The following is a 23,517-nucleotide window of genomic DNA, read 5'->3' as shown; positions in this document are numbered from 1 at the left end:
TATTCTCAATATAAATCCTATATATTTTTTTTTTTTTCTAAAATACCATGATATATCTATATAGTAATATTTTAGACAGGAAATAACGGACTGACACACGTTTTATAAATATAATATATACATTTAGTTGATATACCAAACGTCAACTTACTTCCGGAGTAATAGAGAAGGAAAAAAAAAATACAATATTATATTCAATAAATGGTACGAATATTATATAGCAATTTTAGACTAATTTCATTTCATTTATGAGTCATTTAAAATATCCTAAATTTATATTTAAACATCATCTTAAACACTGTCCAAATTATAGCCAAAAAAAAAAATTAAAAATACAAACACAATTTTCTTTTGCTATATAATGCAGGAGAAAAAAAAAATTATACATGTAATTTTTTAACAAAAAAAAAAAATGTAAAATCGTGAGTTTATTCTGGATATTTATACGTGTTCGTAACGAATTGAGTTCTATATAGTCAAAAACACATGTTTGGCATAATAATGTTTCTTCAAGAAATAAAAAAAAACATTGATGATGGGTTTTTTTTTTTGCGCTTTACTATAGGGTCCATTGGCTGGTTAAAGATTTAAAGGATTTTGTATATAATGTAAAAATAAAGAGAGATAATGATAAATAAATTGTATCTGTCTTTGTTGGATAAGTGATGAGTTAAAAAGGGGAAAAAAAAAAAAAAAAATACGTGACTGTGCAACTGCGACAGGGGAAGCAAAACATGCTTTGCTCCAAACGAGTTGCTTCTCTCGAACAAATTTTAATTTGAGACAAGCATTTGAAAAAAACAAAAAAAAAATTATTTATATAAATTGCAAGTTTATTAAACTTTTATTTTTGATATATATTAATATTTTTCATTATTTTGTTAATTTTCTAAAATAATCTAAAAAATTAACTAAGAATTTAAAAAATATAATAATTGTTATAATAAATATTTTTTAATTTAACAAAAGTCAATTGTAGAGTAAAAAAAAAAATTATACAATGAAGGTCGTGGACAAACTTCAATAGCATGATTCTCAGTCTCACATACAGTAACATGTTGTTAAAATAATAAGAAAAAAAAAATCTCAGTTTTATACACTAGCCACAAGTCGAACACGTGTGGGAAAAGATTTCGCGTATTCTCGCGGTTTAAAAGGAATTTATATAATTTTTTTTTTTTTTTTCATTTTAACATTGAGTTGTTGTTGTAGTTGGGAATGTCCAATGAAGCCAATCAAAAAAATATGTATACAATAAGGTAATTTGATACTTTTTAATAAAAAACAAAAAATTTAAAAACCAGTATATAAATTGTTTAAAAAATAAAAAAATGTAATTTTGTTTTTTTTTTTATTAAAAAATATAAATTTTCTATAAATAAATATACAGTTAATTGAATTTACTTAAATGTTACATTCCAGATCTCAATTTTATTGTATCATATTACCATTATTATAAATACAAGATCAAGTTTTTTTGTAATTAATTTTTGTTTTTTTTTTTTTTAAATACAACCAAAATGAGTATTACGGGGTTGAAACATGTTTGTAAATTATCAAGTTCAATGATCTTAAAAATATAGAGGAAGGACCCTGGTTTCACTGTGGGGGTCTTTTATTTTATATTTTATTTTTACCCCTTCTACCCACATTACGTCTTGTTTTTTTTATTATTATTTTTTTCATTTCCCTTCAAGACCTTTTATGGATACAAGCATATTTAGTTTGCTTGACCACGAACGGATACTTCAACCACCATTTATAGCTAAAGAGGGTGCAACCATTAATGGTCCTTCAATAACCCATACGACTATTGCATACATAATAAAAAAAATAATTTAATTCAAATGTTATTTAACCTTATCAACATCCTTTGTAATAAAAATTCTTTTATCACAAATAGTTTACGTAATTTTTTTTTCATTGTAAATATTGACAAATTATTTTTTTATTTTAAAAAATTATTTTCAAATAAAAAAATACTACGATGTATTTTAAAAATATTTGTTAATATTTTCAAATTTCTTTATCAAGAATTTATTGATAATGAAGATTACATATGTTATCATAAAAAAATAGAGAAAAATCTTTATTATCGACGTTGTTTTTTACCGACAAATGGAATGTAGATTGAAAATAATTTAAAAATTTAAAAAACACCGAGTTTTTTTTTTCGTAATAATAATAAAAATAATTTTTCAAGATTTAGCTGATGAAGAAATAAAATATTAATTGTATATATAATGCAATATGTGTTACATTGATGTGAATTTAATCAACAATGGAGTGAAAGATTTGTGTTATTATTTATTCTTTTTTGTATTCATTAGAGTGTCACTACTACTTAAAAATTCATAAACAAATCCACTATGAACAATGGATCAATTATAAAGTCAGATCAGCATCACACATACGTATTATACATACATATTATTATTAAGTATCTTTTTATGTTACCCGACATGTATATGCATTTGTGTCATTCGCATTCAATAATAATTAAATATTGCTAATTTTCTTAGAATAAAAAAAAAAAAAAAAAATTTGTAACTCTTTATAAATAATAATATCTATTATTTATTTATTGTGTCACACTTATTATAATTTTATTATTAATTTTAATTTTTATATAGACCTGTTTAACTATCAGCAAAAATAGAATTTTAATTTTAAATTTCATTTTAATTCTAAAATCTAGCTATTGATAGATAAAATATTTATATAAAAATAAAAGCTATTTTAACTTATCATTGATAAAACTAACTTTTGATTCACTTGTAAAAAAAATAAAATAAATAATAATAATACAAAATAAATAAGATTAAATAAAATATATAAATCCAATTAAAGAAACATACGAAAAATTCATCATCCGAGATATACACATACACACAATTAATCGTTGAATTGATGATGACGCTTATAAAGTTTTATAAAACGTTTGTATGTTGACCCCAAACGTGCTCAAAGTTAATTTTTTTTTTATTTAATATTTTTATTTTACAGCACGAACAAAAATAAAAATGTTAAAAAAAAAATAATTTTTATTTTGGACCAAGTTTAATGGGCTTGCTGACCATAACTGACTCAACCAACACACATATATATATAATATTTATTACACAATACACACAAACACTCTCGCTCCAATTCCCTGAGCAAAATTTTAGTTGATATATACATTGCCTGACCAAACGCGACAAAAAATATTTAATGAAAAAAAAAAAAATATATATATAGATTAAATATGAATTTTTTTCTTTTTTAATAAACATCAACGGTAATATTTCATATATATATAAATAATTATCTACTTAAATTTTGACAACACTTTAAATGTAAAAAAAATATTTTAAAATCATCATCATAAAAAAAAAAAAAAAACATTTAATATATTTTTTTAAATTTTTCTATTTTTAAGTCTGTAAGTTTGAATTAATATATTTTCTAAAATAAATGATTTAAATTAACATACGTTTATAGTGGATACCATGTCGAGTAATATCAACAGATATATATCTGATTTTCATGATGATGCTGAGTTCAAGTTACCCATCCATAGGCAAAAAAAAAAAAAAAAGAATGAAAAAAAAAAAACTACAGTGATAAATTTATCTGAGAAGAGACTGTACAAAAAACTTTGATATTAAAAATCATTCAAGTTATTTTAACATTGAAATAAATAAAATATATATATTTCAATAAATATATATAAATAAAATAAAAATATTATAATATTTTTATTTTGTACTTTAACTGAACACTTTCAAAACTCAACTGTGATAAATTTCCACTGTGTAAAAGAATAAATATATATTAGAAAACTATATACTTGTTACTTGTGAACAGTAGCTTAAATAATTTGTTTTTTTTTTTTTTTTTTCAACAATGTATACATTTTAATATACATATGTAAATGTAAAATATATGTTATGCATATGTGCTCGCCCTCGTGTGACAAAACCCCACGCAAAGTACTCGCAATCATCATCGCAATAAAAAATTATTTCATGTCCTATAATTTATATTTTTTTTTATATATGTAATATACGAACTTTTTCTTCCTACAATTTCCCTTTTTTTTTCAAAAAAAAAAAAAAACTAACTTAATAAAATTATAAAAATGATCAAAGAAAGCACTGCAAAGAATTGATAATCACGAAAAAAAAATTATATATATATAAAAAGTTTTGAATAATCTGTATAGATTATAAATATATATATTTTTTTTTTCATGTCAATTACTATTATTATAATAATTTTATTTACGTCATCCCTACCAAGCATGAAAATTGCGCGTGGATTAATTATATATTACCTCCTTTTAACGCCTCTCTATAATATCATTACGCAAGGACCAACACTGATATACATATTTTTATTTTCTTTTTGTAATAATAATAAAATTATATTACAAATAAAATCAATATACTTATTGAATCAATAAAACAACTTAATTAATTTATAATAATTATATATTATAACGTAATAATAAATAATTATACCCAAATCTTGTTCATCAGCACCACGAAGACAAGAATGAAAACTTCTTGATAATCTTCTACCTCCAGGGGATGATCCCTCAATTGATGAAGTACCAGAATTTAAAGTTCCCATTTTTTTTTTTTAAATTTATTATACTAATTCAACTACACAAAATATATATCGTTTGAGAACACACTGTGTTGAAAAAAAAACTGTCTTTTATTATAAAAAAAAAAAATTCAAAATACTTCGAGTTTTATTTTTGAGGTTTTTTTTTTTTTTCTTTTTCAATGGTCACATGGTCACAAAAGAACACTTGGCCGGGATGAATTTATTTTTTGTGTCCCACGTCATTCAACACCGGAAGTTGTATATACCTTCAAATATACCTGCAAGTATATCCGGTATTTTTTTTTTTGCGTCCTATGTGCTGGACCACAAAACTATACACACACACTTTTTAATAATTTAATTTCTATCAGCAGCAATTGATAAATTAATTTTAAATAAATATAAAATTAATTATTTTGTATATAATTAATATTATTTTTTGTGTTGTTGTATATTATCAGTGTGTTTTGGCATTCTCAGTATTGTTTAATGACATCCGGTGTAATTTAATACATCAACATTTAAGAAAAAAAAAAAAATAATAAATAATTCTTCAATCTTCTGTTGTATATGTGGGCGTTAATTTACTAATATTTAAAACAATATTTAGTGCAACTATCTTTAATTTTATTATACAACAAATAAATATATATTTTTTTTAAATAATAATAATAATGATAACCGGAAGTTTAACCGGGGGTCTTTTACAACCCTCTGTCAGCCACCTGGATAGTAACCACTATGTATATTTATTTTTTATTTTTTTAAATTTCAAACAGGTGTGTTTCAATATTCAACAACAACAACCACAAGAATATATTTTCACTCACTATCATTCTCATTGGTTTTTTTTCATAAAATAATTATTTATTTTTTTAAATATATTATTATTATTATTATAAAATTATATTTATTTTTTTTTTCTTCTTTTTCATATTGTTTTTATCATTTTTTAGCTGCTGTTGCTGCTTTTTTTTTTTAATTTTATTTTACTGCATTCGATATTATTTTTTATCACGAAACGATAAGAAACTTGAGGCCTTCCATGAACACATTATAATAAAACTAGACTCAACGACACAGTAAAACACAACTAACACACGCTATTCGACCTACTCTGACTCATTTTGAAAATTCACATTATTTAAGTATTAAAAAAAAAAAAAAAAAACCACTAGTCACAATGTCAAATTAAACTCAAGGTTGTTAATAAATAAATTATTATTTTTTTTATATAAATAATAACAATAATAATTGTCAATTTATTTTAGAAACACAGTAGATTATTATTATTTTTTTCTAAAATTACTATTCATTATGTTTTTTATTATTATCACTATTGTTATTTTTTTTTTCTTTTAGAATAATTTAAAACTCAATATGACTAATTGTTTTTTAAATAATAATTATTATCAATTCACTGAATGAAAATTTATCCAAATTATTAAATAAATAAAATCATCAAAACAAAAAAAAAAAAAAAAAAACACTTTTCACTGATAAATATAAAATATTAAAAAAATATTTTTCTTCATGACGTGTGTTTAGTTATTTACGGATACTCGGGTCTAATCATTTATCACATAAAAAAAAAAACTAAAAATAGATAAATAATAATTTTAACACTTAATATCAAAATAACATTTAAAAAAAAAAAATTTTTAAATATTTAATTCTTTGGTAAATTGATTATTTAAAAATACTTAAATGGTGTACTTGAAATTTTGATATTTAAAAATAAATATAAATGTTTATTATTATTTATATATTTATTTATTTGAACGCGTGGTACCCGCCGGTTAAATTGATAGTATCATCGTGCGTGTCTGGGGCTTGTTCGCAGTAACGTTGTTGAAACTGGACTGCGGAGAAGATACGTTTAACTTGGAGGTAATGAAAGTGGGAGATATTTTTATATGTGTATGTGTTTATCTATATACATGACGCTTCTCAGCATATATAGATATAATTTTTTAAAAAAAAAAACACTTAAACAGACATTGTATATCAAAGTTGTTAAAGGCATTTAAAATTTAATTTTACATACACAAAAAAAAAAATTAAAAAAAAAATTTGATTAATCTAAAATAAATTTATATTAATAATAAATATTGTTAATTGTTTTATCAGCTAAACAATATACTAAATACATTTATTTAAAAAAAAAAAAAAAACTAAATTACTCCGAAAAATTACGAAATTTACTCCAAAAAATTTTTAAAATTACTCCGAAAAATTTTTTTATTATTTAAAAAAAAAATATAGTTATATTTTAATTCAAAATAATACTGTTGAATCTATTTATAAATAAAAACCAATAGACCTCCCTCCAATAACACTCTATTTACTTTAAAAAATCTCATCCTCAAATAATATATATGAATTTAAGTCTATAAAAATTCACTATATATATATAAAAATTTAAAATAAACAAATAAATTTATCCATTGAATAAATATATTTATCTTTAAGAAAAATAAAAATTTTCAATATTGTATAAATATTGATACAAACATTTAAATATTTTTGATAATATAATTTAAATAATTTTTTTTTCTTGGAGTAAGTAACTTGAAATTTTTGCTTAGCTTTTATTATCTTTTTTTTTTTTTTTAGAATTACAGTTGTAACACTGTTACTCTTATCGTAAAACTGTCCCGCATAAAATTATCTATCATATTTTGATATTGTGTGGGCATATTATTAAAAAAAAATCTACATTTAAAAAATATAAATGTCATGTATACACAATATTACATTGAAATTTATTCAACGTATTTTTAGATCATCGTGTGTGCATCATGCACGTGTATAGTATCATTTTTATTTTTCATCTTTTTCTATTATACTTATCTCTCAAGAATATAATTATTTCAAAAGAGCAAGTTTTATTTTTTTATTAGTTGTTTTTTAAATTTTAATTTCTCATTTTTCTTCCATGTTTTCTATTTTTTTTTTATTGCTCAACTCAATGAACTAAAGACAAAGGTGATCCCATCAAAATTAGCTTTCACCATGTGTTTTTTTTTCCGGGCTTATTAAACAATATATGAGATTGTTTATAAAAAAAAAAAAAAAAAAAAAAAAATTCATCCAAAACATTCAAGTTTGCAGATTAATTTAATTCTAAACAATTATATTCTCACGCGTAATATATTTAAAAATAAATTTTCTCCTATTCTTTGAAATTCAATTATTTTTTTAAATATTTTTTTCACTCTTTTTGTTAATTAATAATTAAAAAAAAAACCTAAATTGTTAAATAATAAAACTAGAAATTCTAATTGGAAATTTTTGCTCGAGGAAGTAATGACAAAAGATCATTTAAACAAACAAAATGACAAATATAAAAATATATATAATAACTATATTTAAATTTTAATTGAACAACAAAAAAAAAAAAAAATATATATACAAAGAAAGTAGAAATCACCATCGCCACACCCCGATAAAAATTTATTATCTCACTATATTTTATTATTATTATTTTTTGGTATATATATTCCAAAAAGAAAAAAGCGGAACTTCAAATTATTAATTATCTCTATATTCATTTCCGGAATATTTCTTAGAGATTTTTTTTTTTAAATTTAAAGACCTATTCTTATTTTTTATTATAAAAAAAAAAACGGTATATTATCTATGCTTTTTCATTATTTTTAAACTACATTTAATGTAAACATTAGTTTTATAATTTAAAAAAATAAACTAGCAAATAATTGCAAAAATTATACTCAGCATATTATTTTGTTGAGTATTTGTTTTTCTATTTGTTCACGGTATATTTGAGGGGCAGCGACGAGGGGCAAGGGTTATTGAATTACAAAGTGTAAGTAGGGTAATTATACATAGGATAATTATCACCTTACCTTTAATGTTATCTGTATTTTCCAGTGGAGGAAAACCGCGTGGTAATGACATAGACTTTAACTCACCTGTAACATTGAAATAATGGTAATTAAAAAATAATAATAATAAGCAATTAAAAAATATATAAAAATACATTTATAAATGACTGCTTAGAAATAAAAGGTAATGATGTACACAATAAATTTATCATCGATGAATCATTCACATATTTAATGCAATATAAAAATGTTAAAAAATTCCAAGTTGCTCAGCATTTTTATATAATAATATAATATTTTAATAATTTATAAATTGTCACCAAATATTATATATATACTTGGGTGAAAGCAAATTAATATTTTTATTTATTTATTTTTTAAACAACGGTACTTCGCACCCGTTCCACTTCCGGAGCACCGGATGTTAAATCGCCGGATCGTCCAGTTACGCACAGACAACGTGCGACTCATTTATTTTTTTCATCTCTTAAATTTTAATTCATTTTTTTTTTTTCTTATTATATTTACCTTAATAAAACACTTGAATCAATTATTTAATTTCTTCCACTCTATATATTAAATTAAATAAAAAGATGGAATGAAATATAATTAATAATTCAATTATAAATAAATAAACAAATAAATATAATAATACTGAAACAATACATTATATTAAAGTTTTTTTTCAATTTTAGATTTAAAATTTATATATAAATATTTATGATTATATACTGCAGTATGTAATGCAGTTAAAAAAAATCACGTAACAAAAGTTTTTATAAAGAAGATTTTTGTATATTTCTGAGCTGCAATGTGGTGAATTTTAAAAATATCGTTTGGCAAATGTCCAAGTATCTTTGGAGGCGCGTAAATATTACAAGAAAATTGTTGGTTTCAAGTTAACTAGCACATACATATACCTACTGCAAATTAAAAAAATTGAAAAAAAAAAAAAAAAAAAACCAGCAATAGAATTCATATATATAAAACTTGAGAACTAGAAAATGAAGAAAAGACATGAACATAAATGTGTGTATAAATGTTCAAGTGGGGGCGGGTGTTAAGTGGCACGAGGTGAAATATTAATTTAAGTAATTTCAAGAAAAATAATTTATTTAAATAATAATATTTATAAAAATATTAATTACCTCTATGTTAAAAAAAAAAAAAACAAAAATAAATAATAATTAGATTTTTGTAACTTATTCAACAAGTCAAAAAATATAAAACTTACTGGGTAATAAATGTTGTCGAGTTGTATCAATAATAATTCTTGATAATGGGCATGTCATTTCTGGTTGTATTGTATGTCGTTGATATTTTAAACTTCGACCTGGTAAAGTTCGTACTTTTCTCAAGAAGCAATCTGTCGAAAAATTGATTTTTCTTTTTTCGTTAATAATTTTTTTTTATTATTTCAACTATATAATATTATATTATTATTTTTTTTTAAAGCGTTATAAATTTATATGCAAAAGCTTAGTAATTGATTTTATATATAAATAAAAAAAAACTCTACACTAAAAGCAAGTAAATAAAATAAAAAAATAAAAAAATCTACATAAACAAATAATCAATAAATCAATCGTAAAACAAAAATCTTTATAAAACTGCATGAATTTAATTATTTTCAACAATTTTTTTTCAATTTTTTCATTGAAATTTGTTTAAATTGTATAAAGCTGTTGTGCATAATACACCAAGTTTACAAGATGAGTCACAACTGAATGGTTGCAGTGATGCGTAGGATGAACAAGAATCAAAAGACGAGGCAAACTACTTCCTTGTATATATTTTTTACTTATTTTTTCACCCCATTAAATAAAAAATAAATAAATAAATTCAACAAACTTGCAAAATATTATTTTAATTATTATTATTCATATTATTCTTGTATAAAGATATTATTGTTATTATATTAGAAAAATATTAAAGAAGAAGAAAAATAAAAAATTATATAATCACGTATATATATATTTATTAACGAGTGTTACTAATTGCCATTGCAAATTGTCGTAATAACAATTGAGGACAAGTATTTTAGAATCATCAAATATATGAATAATAAAAGTAAAATATATATACTTGTTTAAACAATTGTTGTTGTTTATTTATTTATTTATTTTTTTAAATGCAAGAGGGTAGCTGTGTAATCGTAGTCATACTAAAAATGATCAAATTACAAAGTCGTAGAAGGACTCTATATACCATTGTCTTCTTCAGTTACAGAATAACATCACCAACCCATCACGAACAAAGATAGATATTTTATTTCAAACCTTTTTTATATAAACCTTGCATTACTTCTAAAGCACAAAGAATTTTTTTTTTTTTTAGTAAAAATTTAATTCGCTTCTTTGCATTTGAATATCTATTTTTTTTTTTTCTTTATAAAATTTTTTTTAAACATAGGTAGAGAATAGAAAAATCTTTTTTAAAAAAATTTAATTCAAGTATATAAATACTTACGACCATTTTCAAAACCAGATGATTCTTCATCATCACAAAAATTATTTTTTTTACGTTTAAAAATTGTATCCCAAACTTTTCGATGACCCATTTTTTTTTTTTATTTTTTTTAATGAAAAAAAAAATCACACTTTAATTTACACTCAGTGTTTTTTAAAAATTAAAAAAAAATATATATATAATATAGTGTCAATGAACGTACGACAAAAAAATAAATGTGAATATACACTTGTATCTGTTGATGATGACAACTAACGACTGATGAGTGAATCAAGTTTATCATATCCGGTACGCGATCGTGCATTTCACGATGACAATGATGCTGTCTGTGCAGTTTGTGAGTGCATTAAAACGTTCTACCTCGATACACGATACAACAAGCAATTATTTATAAACAAATAAAAAAAAAAAAGAAAATTAAAATAACGATTATGGGTGCGTCAATTTTAAATTGTATCTCATCAATCGAATATCATTATAATTTTTTTTATTTGAAAAAAAAAAAACAACCTACTTAATAATTATTTGTAATATATATTAATAATAATAATAATAAATTTAAAATAAAAAATAGTAATCTATTATTTATTATATTTTTTAACAATAAAAATTTAAAACCACAGTGTTATTTTATTTCTTGCAATTGAAGATATGTGGTCGGCTTACAGATAAGTTTATGACATCATTGAAAATTCTTATTGTCAATGTATTTTTCATTTATTTATTTATTATTATTATTATTATTATTATTATTTGCATTAAAAGAATTGATACTTTTTTAAAAAATCAATAAGCAAAAATTATGGATAACAAAAGCAAACTGTTATCAGTGATTCAACAAGTGAAAAAACAAAAAAAAATAATTTAAAATAAAAAATATTTATAAATTTGTTTAGTTGTATATTAAATTAATTGAATAAAAACAACTATATAATTATTTGAGTATTATATAAAAATGCTTTAGCAACTTGGATTATGCATGTGTCGATATTATTGGGATTAAAAAATTACATATTTGTTGACGGTAATAAATTATTTAATTTAAATTAGTACTATCTACATTGCCGACTGGCAGTAAATACTGTAGGTAAGCACCAATTGTTTAAATAAATAATATACAATATTTATTGTATACGATATTTTAAAAATATAATTTATATATAATTCAATTTCTTACCTATTGGAGATGCGGTGTTGGTTTCACGTAGACTAACTGTTTCTGGTTCAATACCAGCTTCATCCTCTTCAATGAGTGTTGGTGGTGGAGCAAGTGGTCGTGTTTCATATCCCCAATATTGACGAAATGTTCTTGCTCCACCATCAAGACGTATTCTTGGTAATTCAACAAACATTGCATCACCAATCTAAAATTAAATTAAAAAAACTAATTAATTAAAATTATTATATTTTAAAAAATATCTTGAAATTTAATTTAACAATTTTATTGATTTATAATATATATTTGTTATTTGTTAAATAATAATTAAGCATATTTAAAAAAAGAAGAAGAAGCATTTTTAGTTTAATATTAAAGTGCAATTATTATTATTAAAGCAGTTAATCTACATGTTTTTTATTTCTCAGAAAAAAAATATTGAATATCACTTGATTAAGTCAACGACAACGTCATCATGATGATGTCATTAATTAAAACTCATACTCTCAACTAATATCAAAAGCCCCCAAGAGACAAATTTAAGACTACCATTATTATACACTATATACTACCCTGAGCTTTTTAATTTTTGTAAATTTATAATTAACATTATTATTATTTTTATTATGATATATCATCATCATCATAATTCATCATATAATTTATAAAACTAAAATATTTAAATTCATTGTCATAATATCCCTTTTTTATTGTTGTTTATATTTTTTATATTTAAATATAAAATAATTATATATAGTTAACAAACCTTTCCATGATTTTTGAAGACACATCCAGTTCCTGCGAAGTGCTGCATAATCGATTTTTAAAATGAACATGAATTAGTGTTTGAAGGAAAAAAAAAAAAAAACAAGCAAAAAAGCAAAAAAAAAATTTTTTTTTTTAAAATTTTAAATAAGCAAATGATTTTTTAATTTAAAAAGTTAAAAAACCATGTGTGTAAGCATGCAAAATGTCAAAACGTGTTCAACTTGTTTTAATTTAAAAAAAAAGTAAATAAACTATGTAAGCTTTTGAATTAAATTTTGCAGAATATTAGTAAAAAAAATTTTAAGTGTAATTATGATTTTTTTTTTTTTTTTTCATTTTCAAAATATAAAACTCACAGCCATGTCTTCATTTCGGTATGCAGTGAGTGTCTGTTCATCCTGAAGAAGTACACAATAACAAGGCTCCCAGCATACTTCACCAGATGATTCGCTGATGCAGCAGTCTGCTTCTGTTGACAAAAATACTTAGCATAAATATATTTTTCTTTATGGTTTCATTGAATATGTAAAATTGCAAAAAAAAATCAGTATAAAATTTAAATAAAAAATATTAAAATTGTTGCATTCACAACAACTAGATAAATAAATAAATAAATAAATGATATAAAAGATAAAATTTTGATAACAGTATACATTATTAAACAATTGTATATGAATAAAAAGTGAAAGGTTCTATATATTTATGATAATTTTTAGATTTTATAAAACAAGTAAGTCATGATTTGTGATCAAATTTATATGACTAATTATGAAATCATTGGTTAACCGGCCGTGAAAGGACTTTAAAAAAAACCTGTAATTTTTAAATTATAACCATAATTGTAATTTAAAAAAGAAAAAAAAAAACAACAATTTATTGTACAAATAGTATTTGAGATATTAAAACTGATTACAGATAATAATTTGTTAACTAGATTTATCAAGGGGTTTTGTCATACAGCTTAACTTGCATTTTTTTTTACAGTCAAATTATATAGATAAATTATGGTAATCATTGTAATCCGGGTAATAATTTTAGTCCTTGACTTGATTTTAATTTAATTTTCAAATTTTTTAATCATAAAATCAAGCAATATAATAATTATTTTGTAAAACACTTGTTAACAAATAAAAATCTATTATCCCAAAATTAATAATAATAATAATAATAATAATTGATCATTTATTTTCTCAAATAATTTCTCAAATTTTAAATATATTAAATGATTTTTTTTTTTTTTTTACATTATGCAAATTATTCACAACGTCTATTACGTGTCGTATTAATAATATAGCACGTGCTTGTTAAACTTCCATGAATATTTTACTCATATATATATATATTTTTATTTCAAACAATATATACCAGCAAGAAAATCATCAATTGACGCCTAGGGGTCAGCAAACATTCTAAACGAGTTTTTATTATTACTATTATTATTATTATTATTATTATTTTTGTTAAATTAGTAAATTAAACTTTCGCTTAAAATATACCTGCTATTTAAATTTCATATTTCATGAAAATTAAAATAATAAAATGTGTAAATAATTTACTTGAAAATTTTTTAACTTTTTAAGTAAATATATAGTAGATATAGCGTAAATAAATTTTGTATACCTATAAATGAATAAGTGCATGTTGTATACATGTATGGTAGTAAGATAGCAAACTCAATAAATTCCTGAGGGTATTGAAAACTAGTCTCCAAAGCAATCTGTTGTCATGAATATATGTATAGAAGTCAAAATAATAGAAGCAAGCAAAAGTTACTCTATCTAATATCTAGTATATGTATATCTATATGGGTATATATGTTTAAGTATATATATTGAGCCAGGTGAACTAAACAGACTGAAAGACTAAAGTACCAATGTGCTACGTCGACACAATTTCCGTATACTAATGATCTCGACTTCGTCGTCGTCGTCGTCGTCGCCGTTTTCGTTGTCGTGGAGTAAACCTTCATTTCGAATAATTAATTTTCAGCATAAAGCTTTATTTAATATACATAAATATATATATATATATATTTAACACTTGTCTCTTTTTATCCCTTTTACTGAATTAAAGTAAAATAAAATAAAAAATATTTTACCTAGCAACGATTTACTTTTGAGCTTTGCTTTCAAGTTTATATCAAAGTACCAAGTGGCTGTTAATTAAAACAGCTATAAACTTACTCAACAAATTGTTTAATTATTTATTTATTTTGTTTTTATTTATTTAAATGCTCTAACAGTTTTATTAAATAGCTTAAGTATATATTTAAGAAAAATAATATATCACAAACAAGCATTTAAATAAAGCTTAAAAAAAAAAAAACATTTTAAATTAATAAAAAAAAATTCAAATCAACATTAATCATAAGCCATATAATTATTAATTTAAACATTATGAGACAGTAGCCAAAATATATAAATTTTTTTTATATAAATACAAGTCGGTCAGTGCAAAAAGTTCAATGTACTAAAAAAAAAAAAAAAAAAATTATTATCATCATATTTTTTTTTAATCATCAAATGAAAAATAAAATAATTTAACATCAGCAATAAAAAAAAAAAAAAGTCGTTTTTTTTTTTATTTATTTACTGTATATAACTAAAATAAAAAAAAAAAAAAAATCTTAATAAAAGCTGTGTTAATCAGAAAGTTAATATATAATCAAGTATAGAAAATGAGGACGACGAAAGATTTTCTGTTTAAATATATTATTTTGCCAACTTATAATTTTAATTTATTTCAATATATGTTTTTTTTTTAACTAGAAAATAAATGCAATTTATAAAAAATAATCTTACCACAGTTGGATATTAAAAGGTCAAGTGTGCCCGTATAAACTCGTGAGGGATGTATAAAATCAGTGTCAATTTGATGTGGCTCAAACATGGAGAAATCAAGTCCCTCCATATCGCTTTCGCCACATGAATCGCTCAATGGTTCAAAAACACTATTACTGATACAATCAATATCATCAATACCATCAGCTATTACACTTTTATCATTATCATTATCATCATCATCATCAACAACATCAACAATAATATCATCATTATTATTATCATTTAAAAAATCATTATTAACATCCCACAATTTTATTTCCATCAATGCCATAGCGTTTTTATATTTACTTCAACAAATACACACATTGAAGAATCATTAAAATAATAACTTGCTTATTATTATATCCACTTTTAATTTTTTTTGTTTTTCAACAAAAACATATAATTTTCATTTATTATTATTATTATTAAAAAGCTATTATTTTTGTGTATTTATGTATGTATATTTTCATTTACTTCCTCTTCAATACTTTCACTATTATTATTATTTTTTTCCAATAAAAAATATCATTTTCTCTTTCTATTAATAATAATTGTTTGATTTTTTTTTTTTTTTTCTTGCTATCTGTCAAATAGTTTTTGGAGTAAAGTAAATTGGCAAATAAATTTATAAAAAAAAAATTAAAGTTCACAAAAATAAAACTGTCTGTTTCTAACAGTAAAAGAAAAAAAAAAAACCAGCTAGATCACCGTTCGACCGATAAAACACAACGAAAACATGATGATGGTCAGTTCATCTCGGTAATTTTTTATATTTTTTTTTTTTTCTACTTTTCTCGTTTTACTTTAATATATCATTCTATCACGTATGTTTATATAGCATATGTGTGTGGCCTTCTATATAGAAATAACACGGAATATATATATACTTCATTAGTTAAACAACATCAATGTGCATTTTATTATACCTTATAAAAAAGTATAAAAAAAAATTATTGTAAGCAAAAAAAAATTGTGTATAGAGACAGTTAAATTTTAATCAAATTAATTTTCAGATATTAAAAGCGAAATGAACATAGTTAAAAAATTAATTTGAAAATATTGATTTGTTGTTTTTATCTAATTATTTAATTAAAGTAAAATGTCAAATAAATTGATGAATAATTAATTGAAATGAAAATGTTAAATCAATTTTCTATAATTAATTTTGTATATAAATAATTATAGTAAAATTAAATATTAAATTATTCAAAATATATTATTATTTTTATACTTTAATCTATATTATATTATTCACTGTATATATTCAAATTTTTTTTTTTTCATTTTGTAATCCCTTGCATCAAGCAAAATTTTACATATTTAAATTTAACATATGTGCAGTCACACTGAGATAAATTTTATTTTTCCAATACACTCACGAAAAAAGAAAAAAATAAAAATAAATAAATTTTTTTTTTATAAATTTTCAATATTTTATTAAATCGCCTTGTGACACTTTAGTTGATTGAATCCATTTATTCATATATATGTTTTATTGTTTGTGGCAAACGATGATTGACAAAATAATTGGAAATTTATTTTTATATATATTTTTTTTCAAAACAATTCACGTGAATGTAAATGTCATTTGTCATGCTTCACAAATATGACAATTTAAAAACTTTCTTTAATTAATTAATTATAAGCTCATTTTTTTTTTTTTTTATGTTTATATATATATATAGTTTTAGTTATTTAATATAATTTTAAGACGTGTTCGCGCTCCAGGTTGGTCGCCAACTGACTATTCAAGGCTCCAGTTGTGTCTGGATGTACCGAATTAAACCGAGATTCAACGAAGCCGGCCGACGACCTGCAAATATCCATCTGGAATCTTCATCTCTTCAAGTGATAATTCAATTATTCACCCAGGTATAAAATTATTTTAACATTTAGTGATATTTTTTTTATTTTATTAATCATATTTTTCAATGTCCAGAGAGCCAAAAAAAAAAAAAAGCCAATTCAATGCAAAAGGGAGAAGAAGAGAATGAAAATTTAGAATGAAATATAAAATTGCATGATGGGCAATCATAAATCGAATATATATATGTATAATATCTATTGAATGAAATGGAAAAAAAAATAAAAGATGTGGGTCGATTTGAGAAAATAAAAAGGGACCATATGAGATTGCACAATAAAAAAAAAAAAAATAGCTATACATGACTTGATATCTTTCGACATCTGTCATTGTATAGCTAAGAAAAATTTCTGTATATTGTTATATATTTTATGACACATTTGGACGAACCTTTGGCGGTATATTTTTACATTGAAAAAAAAAAAAAAAAATCCATAAAATTCAAGAAGAATAAAAAACCAATTAAGTATACGAAAGGCAAATTATAAAGTGCTAAAAAAAAAAAAAAATTGAAATCTATTCTTTCTCCTCAAAGCTTCTCTGTTTGTATGAAAATTTGTTTTTCAAAATTTTTAAAGAATCATAAAAAAATGTGTCTCAAAAATTTTGAAGAAAAAAAAAAAAACAAATCAGTATATTACAAGGATAATGATGAGAGATTTCTTGTGGTTTAAACCATTTACACGCGCAACGAACCACATAATTCACTATGCAGTTATACATATATATATATAATGCTGTAATCTATTGTTGCATTGTATACATGCATTCCTTCTCTTCTTCAACTGTATCATTTTATTCCCCATTAAAAAGCAAACATTACAAAAAATACAAAAAAATATTACAAGGAAATGAAGAAGAATCTCAACGATCAAGTACCAGTTATTTCGACATTGAAAAAAAAAAATATACAAGTAGATCGATGGACAAGGTCGACTGGACTTCAAGATCATCAACAATTTCCGTTATATTTTTTTATATCCTTGTCAAGTGACATCATCCTATTAGTCCTTCTATAAAATATTTTCTTCTTATTACTTGTTGATAGTAAAACACCATTTTTACCATCATCATCACTATTTTCTCCTCAATCATTTATTTAATTTAATAAACAACAATTGTCATATGAATAATTTTTTTTTTATACTTTTTTTTTATAAATAAAGGATTTTCAACGAAATTAAAAAAAAAATTATGTCGATTAGAAATTTATTTGTCATTTTAAATTTACGTTTAATTATTTAACAATAATAATAATAATAATATCTGAAATTTAATTTAAACAATTATTATTTTAACAATAAAAAATAGTGCAATTTATTCTTTATTTTAAATTATATATATAAAGCGACATCTATTTGTGAACTATAAAAAATATATCTCGTTTTTTTTTTTACCTATATCAGATAAAATAGAATTTTTTTCAAAAAACATATATATATTTTTTTTAAATAAAAAATATACTACTATTATTATTATTATTTCTATTAGAAAAATTTTTTTTTTTCAACTCCAGACTGAAAATATTTTTTCCCCTATATAATTTTCAAATGCATGGTGCGCACCGTTGCAGGTGCAGACACAAATATAGTAGTGAGAGAGCAGCTCAGTTCGCCGGGCAGAAAATTTTCCAACCCTCGGGGGTTGTTGTTGCCTAGCACTATATCCATGGAGGTGTATAAGGAGGGTAATCTCTCGAATTTCACTGAAGCTCACAGAATGGAGCAAGTCAGTACGTTTTTCTGCCGGTGATGACGCTAGTGGGACGAGTGCCCAAAGTCACATGTTGTTTTTGTTTATATATTTTTTTTTTTTTTTGTGTAGCTCAGTTAGAGTATTCCTTCATTATGTAAAAAAATAATACAACTACATAATACATTATTTATTTAACAAATAAAATTAAAGCAATTTATTTTAATAAAATAAACACCAAGGACAAGCAGTGTCTAAGAAAAAGATAAAGCTAAGGAATTAATGTTGCTTACCATATAATTTCTTTATAATCACATCAATTCTTTAGCTTCATCTTTTTTTTAGCTACTGTTTTCATTTGGTATTTTTTTATGATAATGAATTACTTCAATGTTAAATGAATAATTTTTTATTAAAAAGATCATTCCAAATAAATTTTATTTCAATTAGGTACATGTGATGCAAATGTTGACATAAAAAATAATAATATAGTCCAATTGAAGTATTGAAAAAAAAAAACAAAAATGTTCATGATGACATTAATGGATATGAACCAGGAAAACCAAGTCTTTTAGAGAAATTAGTTGGTAAAGAAAAAAGACAAAAAAATCACCAGAGGATTTGTATTTGTATGGTGATGGAAAAACCATGTTGATGGATCTCTTTTAGGATTGTTGTAAGCTAATTTATATCACAATTATTTTAATAATAATATAAATAAATAATTAATAAATATCATTGTTTACAGATTGAGAAAAAAGAACGTGTACATTTTTATTTATTTATGCTAGATGTACATAGTAAAATTCATCAAGTTAAAAAAACAATAAAACGTGTTAATAGTAGTACAAAACTTTAACCATTTGATCCAATGCCACCAGTTGCTGATATGATTATTGAAAAATCATGGCTTTTATATTTTGATAGATTTCAGATGATGTTGCTGATGCAACGATATTAAAACCATTATTTACTGAATTATTTGAACGTGTAATGATTGCAATCATTAACATGTTGTTACAACAAGTAATACAGCTCGTGATGATTTACACGAAAGTCGATTACAAAGAGAAAATTTTATTCCATTTATACAAGTGTTAAAAAATTATTGTTTAGTTGTATCACTTGATTCAGGAATTAATTAAAGATTAAAAATTGGACAAGGTAAAAATCGCTGTTATATTATCAAAATACAAGACCCAGATGATTTGGTTGGAAAATGGAAAATGCTACTATTAGACCAAAAGTTAAGGAATTGATGTGACCAAAGAAATATGGGTAAGCATCATTAATTTCTTAGCTCTATTTTTCCTTGGCCGTTGTGCTTTGCCCTTGGTATTTTTTTATTAAGATATATTGTTATAATTTTATTTGTTTACTAAATAATAAATACAAGACAGGCAATGAAAAATAGAGTTATAAAATTAATGCTGCTTATCGAATAATTTTTCTGGCTGCATTAATTCCTTTGCTCGATTTTTTCTTGGGCCACTGTTTGTCCTTGGAATTTTACTCATTTATTTAACAAATAAAATTAAATTAAAACATTATAATAAATTAAAATACCAAGAATCTATTAAAACATAAAAGCCATGATTTTTCAATAATCATATCAGCAACTGGTGGTATTGGATCAAATGGTTAAAGTTTTGTACTACTATTAACACGTTTTATTGTTTTTTTAACTTGATGAATTTTACTATGTACATCTAGCATAAATAAAAAAAAAGTACATGTTCTTTTTTCTCAATCTGTAAACAATGATATTTATTAATTATTTATTTATATTATTATTAAAATAATTATGATATAAATTATCTCACAACAATCCTAAAAGAGATCCATCAACATGGTTTTTCCATCACCAACAGCACCATACAAATACAAACCCTTTGGTGTTTTTTTTTGACTTTTTTTCTTTATTCATTTATTTATTTATTTAGCATATAACTAATTTATCTAAAAAACTTGGTTTTCCTGGTTTTTATGCATTAATGTCATCATAAACATTTTGTAAATTTTGTACAACACACCTTTGATATTCATCCTCAATAAGTTGTCTATTTTTTATATTTTTTTTCAGTACTTCAATTGGACTATATTATTATTTTTTATGTCAACATTTGCATCACATGTACCTAATTGAAATAAAATTTATTTGGAATGATCTTTTTAATAAAAAATTATTTATTTAACATTAAAGTAATTCATTATCATAAAAAAAATACCAAATGAAAACAGTAGCTAAAAAAAAGATGAAGCTAAAGAATTGATGTGATTATAAAGAAATTATATGGTAAGCAACATTAATTCCTTAGCTTTATCTTTTTCTTAGACACTGCTTGTCCTTGGTGTTTATTTTATTAAAATAAATTGCTTTAATTTTATTTGTTAAATAAATAATGTATTATGTAGTTGTATTATTTTTTTACATAATGAAGGAATACTCTAACTGAGCTACACAAAAAAAAAAAAAAATATATAAACAAAAACAACATGTGACTTTGGGCACTCGTCCCACTAGCGTCATCACTGGCAAAAAAATGTACTGACTTGCTCCATTCCGTGAGCTTCAACAGCTCCCTATGCCAATACACAGTGTGACGTCACAGATTACCCTCCTTGTTAAACTCCATGACTATATCTCACAAGCAATACATATATATCTATATAAATTTATTTATGTATTGCATGCGACTATTTGCTCTGTAAGCGCATATATATAAATATAAATAAATTTATAATGATATATGTATAGGAAAAATATATTTACGATAAAGCACTCTATACAATAATGGACAAAGTATTTTACAAAATATATTCGAGAGATATGTGCATCAACAACATGTACATGAATTTATATGTACAAATAACAACAAAAAATGTAAAATTATACAAGTAATATATATGTAGACGAAAAAAAAAAAAAGTGAGTGAGTTAACAGGGGGAGGTGTGTGCTTTCACTGCTTCAACTGGGGATCAATCGCCAAGGGGATCATGTAGCAAAAAAATAAAATAAGTTAGACGCGAGATAGTTGCTCGTAGCAACTGTGAATTCCCTTTGAAATAGACATTTTAATTTTTAAGTTTAAAAAAATAATAAAAAATTATTTCTGTATAAATGTTATTTAATTTTTAATTGAATTTAACAAGCTATACATACTTTAAAAAAAAAAAAATGATTAGTTTATCTAGGACTTCTAAAGTATATTTACATATAAAAAAAATAAATTTAAGATGTCAAGGAGTAATAGGAATTGTGCTTTAATAAATTTTAAATTTGTATATAATTAAAAAATATAATTATTGTCATGATGTGTTAATCAAAAGACATTAATTTTATGATAAAAAATTTAGTACTATAGTATAGATCATTATATTACGTAAAAAAAATTTATTTGGTTTGGACTATTTTTTTTTGGGAGTTGGTAGACTAAAATATATTGGCTCTACTTCAACACTGACAAAGATAATAATGATAATAAAAACTGAAGCATCGTTATATATCTCTTATGTCTCTTGAAAATATCACAACAATATAAAGATTATTATCAAGATGATCAACGTGACTAATGCCAAAAACATTAATAACTTAAAATTAACCCTTATATATAATTTATATGAAAATAAATCAACAAGAATAAATGAAATTTAAAAAAAAAAAATATTTTTACTCATAAAAACTATAGAGTATGTTTATTTATATTTAACAATTTCATGAAAATAAAAATTATTTATCATTATATAAACAAATGAATTGGCATTAAAAAAAAAAGGAAAAAAATTATTATCACTGATATTTGTAAGAGAACAAAAAAAAAAAAAAAAACTGAAAATGATATGAAAAGGAAGAGAAAATAGAGAACAAATCTGCCTCCGGCAGGTCCATGAAACGAAGAGAAAGAAAAAAAAAAAAAAACAGCAAAATTGGGGGAGAAGAAGACATTAAGGGGATGTCACGTTGTATCCCTTTTGATTCCCCTATATGACGATTATTATCATCACGACGAAGGGATGAAATAAAAAAAAAAAGCTTGATAGGTTTAAAATCATTCCACAATAATACTAAATTTTATATTTAAATATTTCTACCAAAATTCAATTAAATAAAAATCATTATAAAATGATGATTAAATGATACATTTTACAAGCAACAATTTTTTTATCATCATCAATTTTATTGATATCCATGTAATACCTGAAGTAAAAGTCAACACTATAAACACATATACAAGATTTCTCGCTTTCTAATTTTCTAGTATTGTCGATTTTTTTTTTATATTAAATTTTTCTAAGAG

At 22.6% G+C, this 23,517-nt stretch overlaps 1 protein-coding gene across 11 annotated transcripts in view; it reads right to left on the bottom strand.

The window, feature by feature from the left end:
• Nucleotides 1-23,517, bottom strand: part of LOC122855152 (disabled homolog 2-interacting protein) — a 50,305-nt gene that overhangs the window by 18,019 nt on the left and 8,769 nt on the right. For 2 of the 11 annotated variants that reach the window (XR_006374050.1, XR_006374052.1), the window contains exons 1-6: nt 15,639-16,050; nt 13,194-13,306; nt 12,836-12,877; nt 12,091-12,277; nt 9,679-9,810; nt 8,466-8,531 (exon numbers count right to left, since the gene is read on the bottom strand). Coding sequence is in view for 9 of the 11 variants with exons in the window: in XM_044156321.1 (XP_044012256.1) it covers nt 8,466-8,531; nt 9,679-9,810; nt 12,091-12,277; nt 12,836-12,877; nt 13,194-13,306; nt 15,639-15,951 (853 nt within the window). In the remaining 2 variants the exon portion in view is untranslated. Of the gene's footprint in view, nt 1-4,505; nt 6,461-8,465; nt 8,532-9,678; nt 9,811-10,913; nt 11,258-12,090; nt 12,278-12,835; nt 12,878-13,193; nt 13,307-15,638; nt 16,051-23,517 lie in introns of those variants that run through there. The other 9 variants (XM_044156368.1, XM_044156360.1, XM_044156321.1 and 6 more) reach the window with 8 other exon arrangements.

The sequence above is a fragment of the Aphidius gifuensis genome, linkage group LG1, assembly GCF_014905175.1.
Source record: "Aphidius gifuensis isolate YNYX2018 linkage group LG1, ASM1490517v1, whole genome shotgun sequence".
In the NCBI taxonomy this organism is placed as follows: Eukaryota; Metazoa; Arthropoda; class Insecta; order Hymenoptera; family Braconidae; genus Aphidius; species Aphidius gifuensis.
Note: the sequence above shows the minus strand (reverse complement) of the source record. Positions and strands in the feature narration are given on the sequence as shown.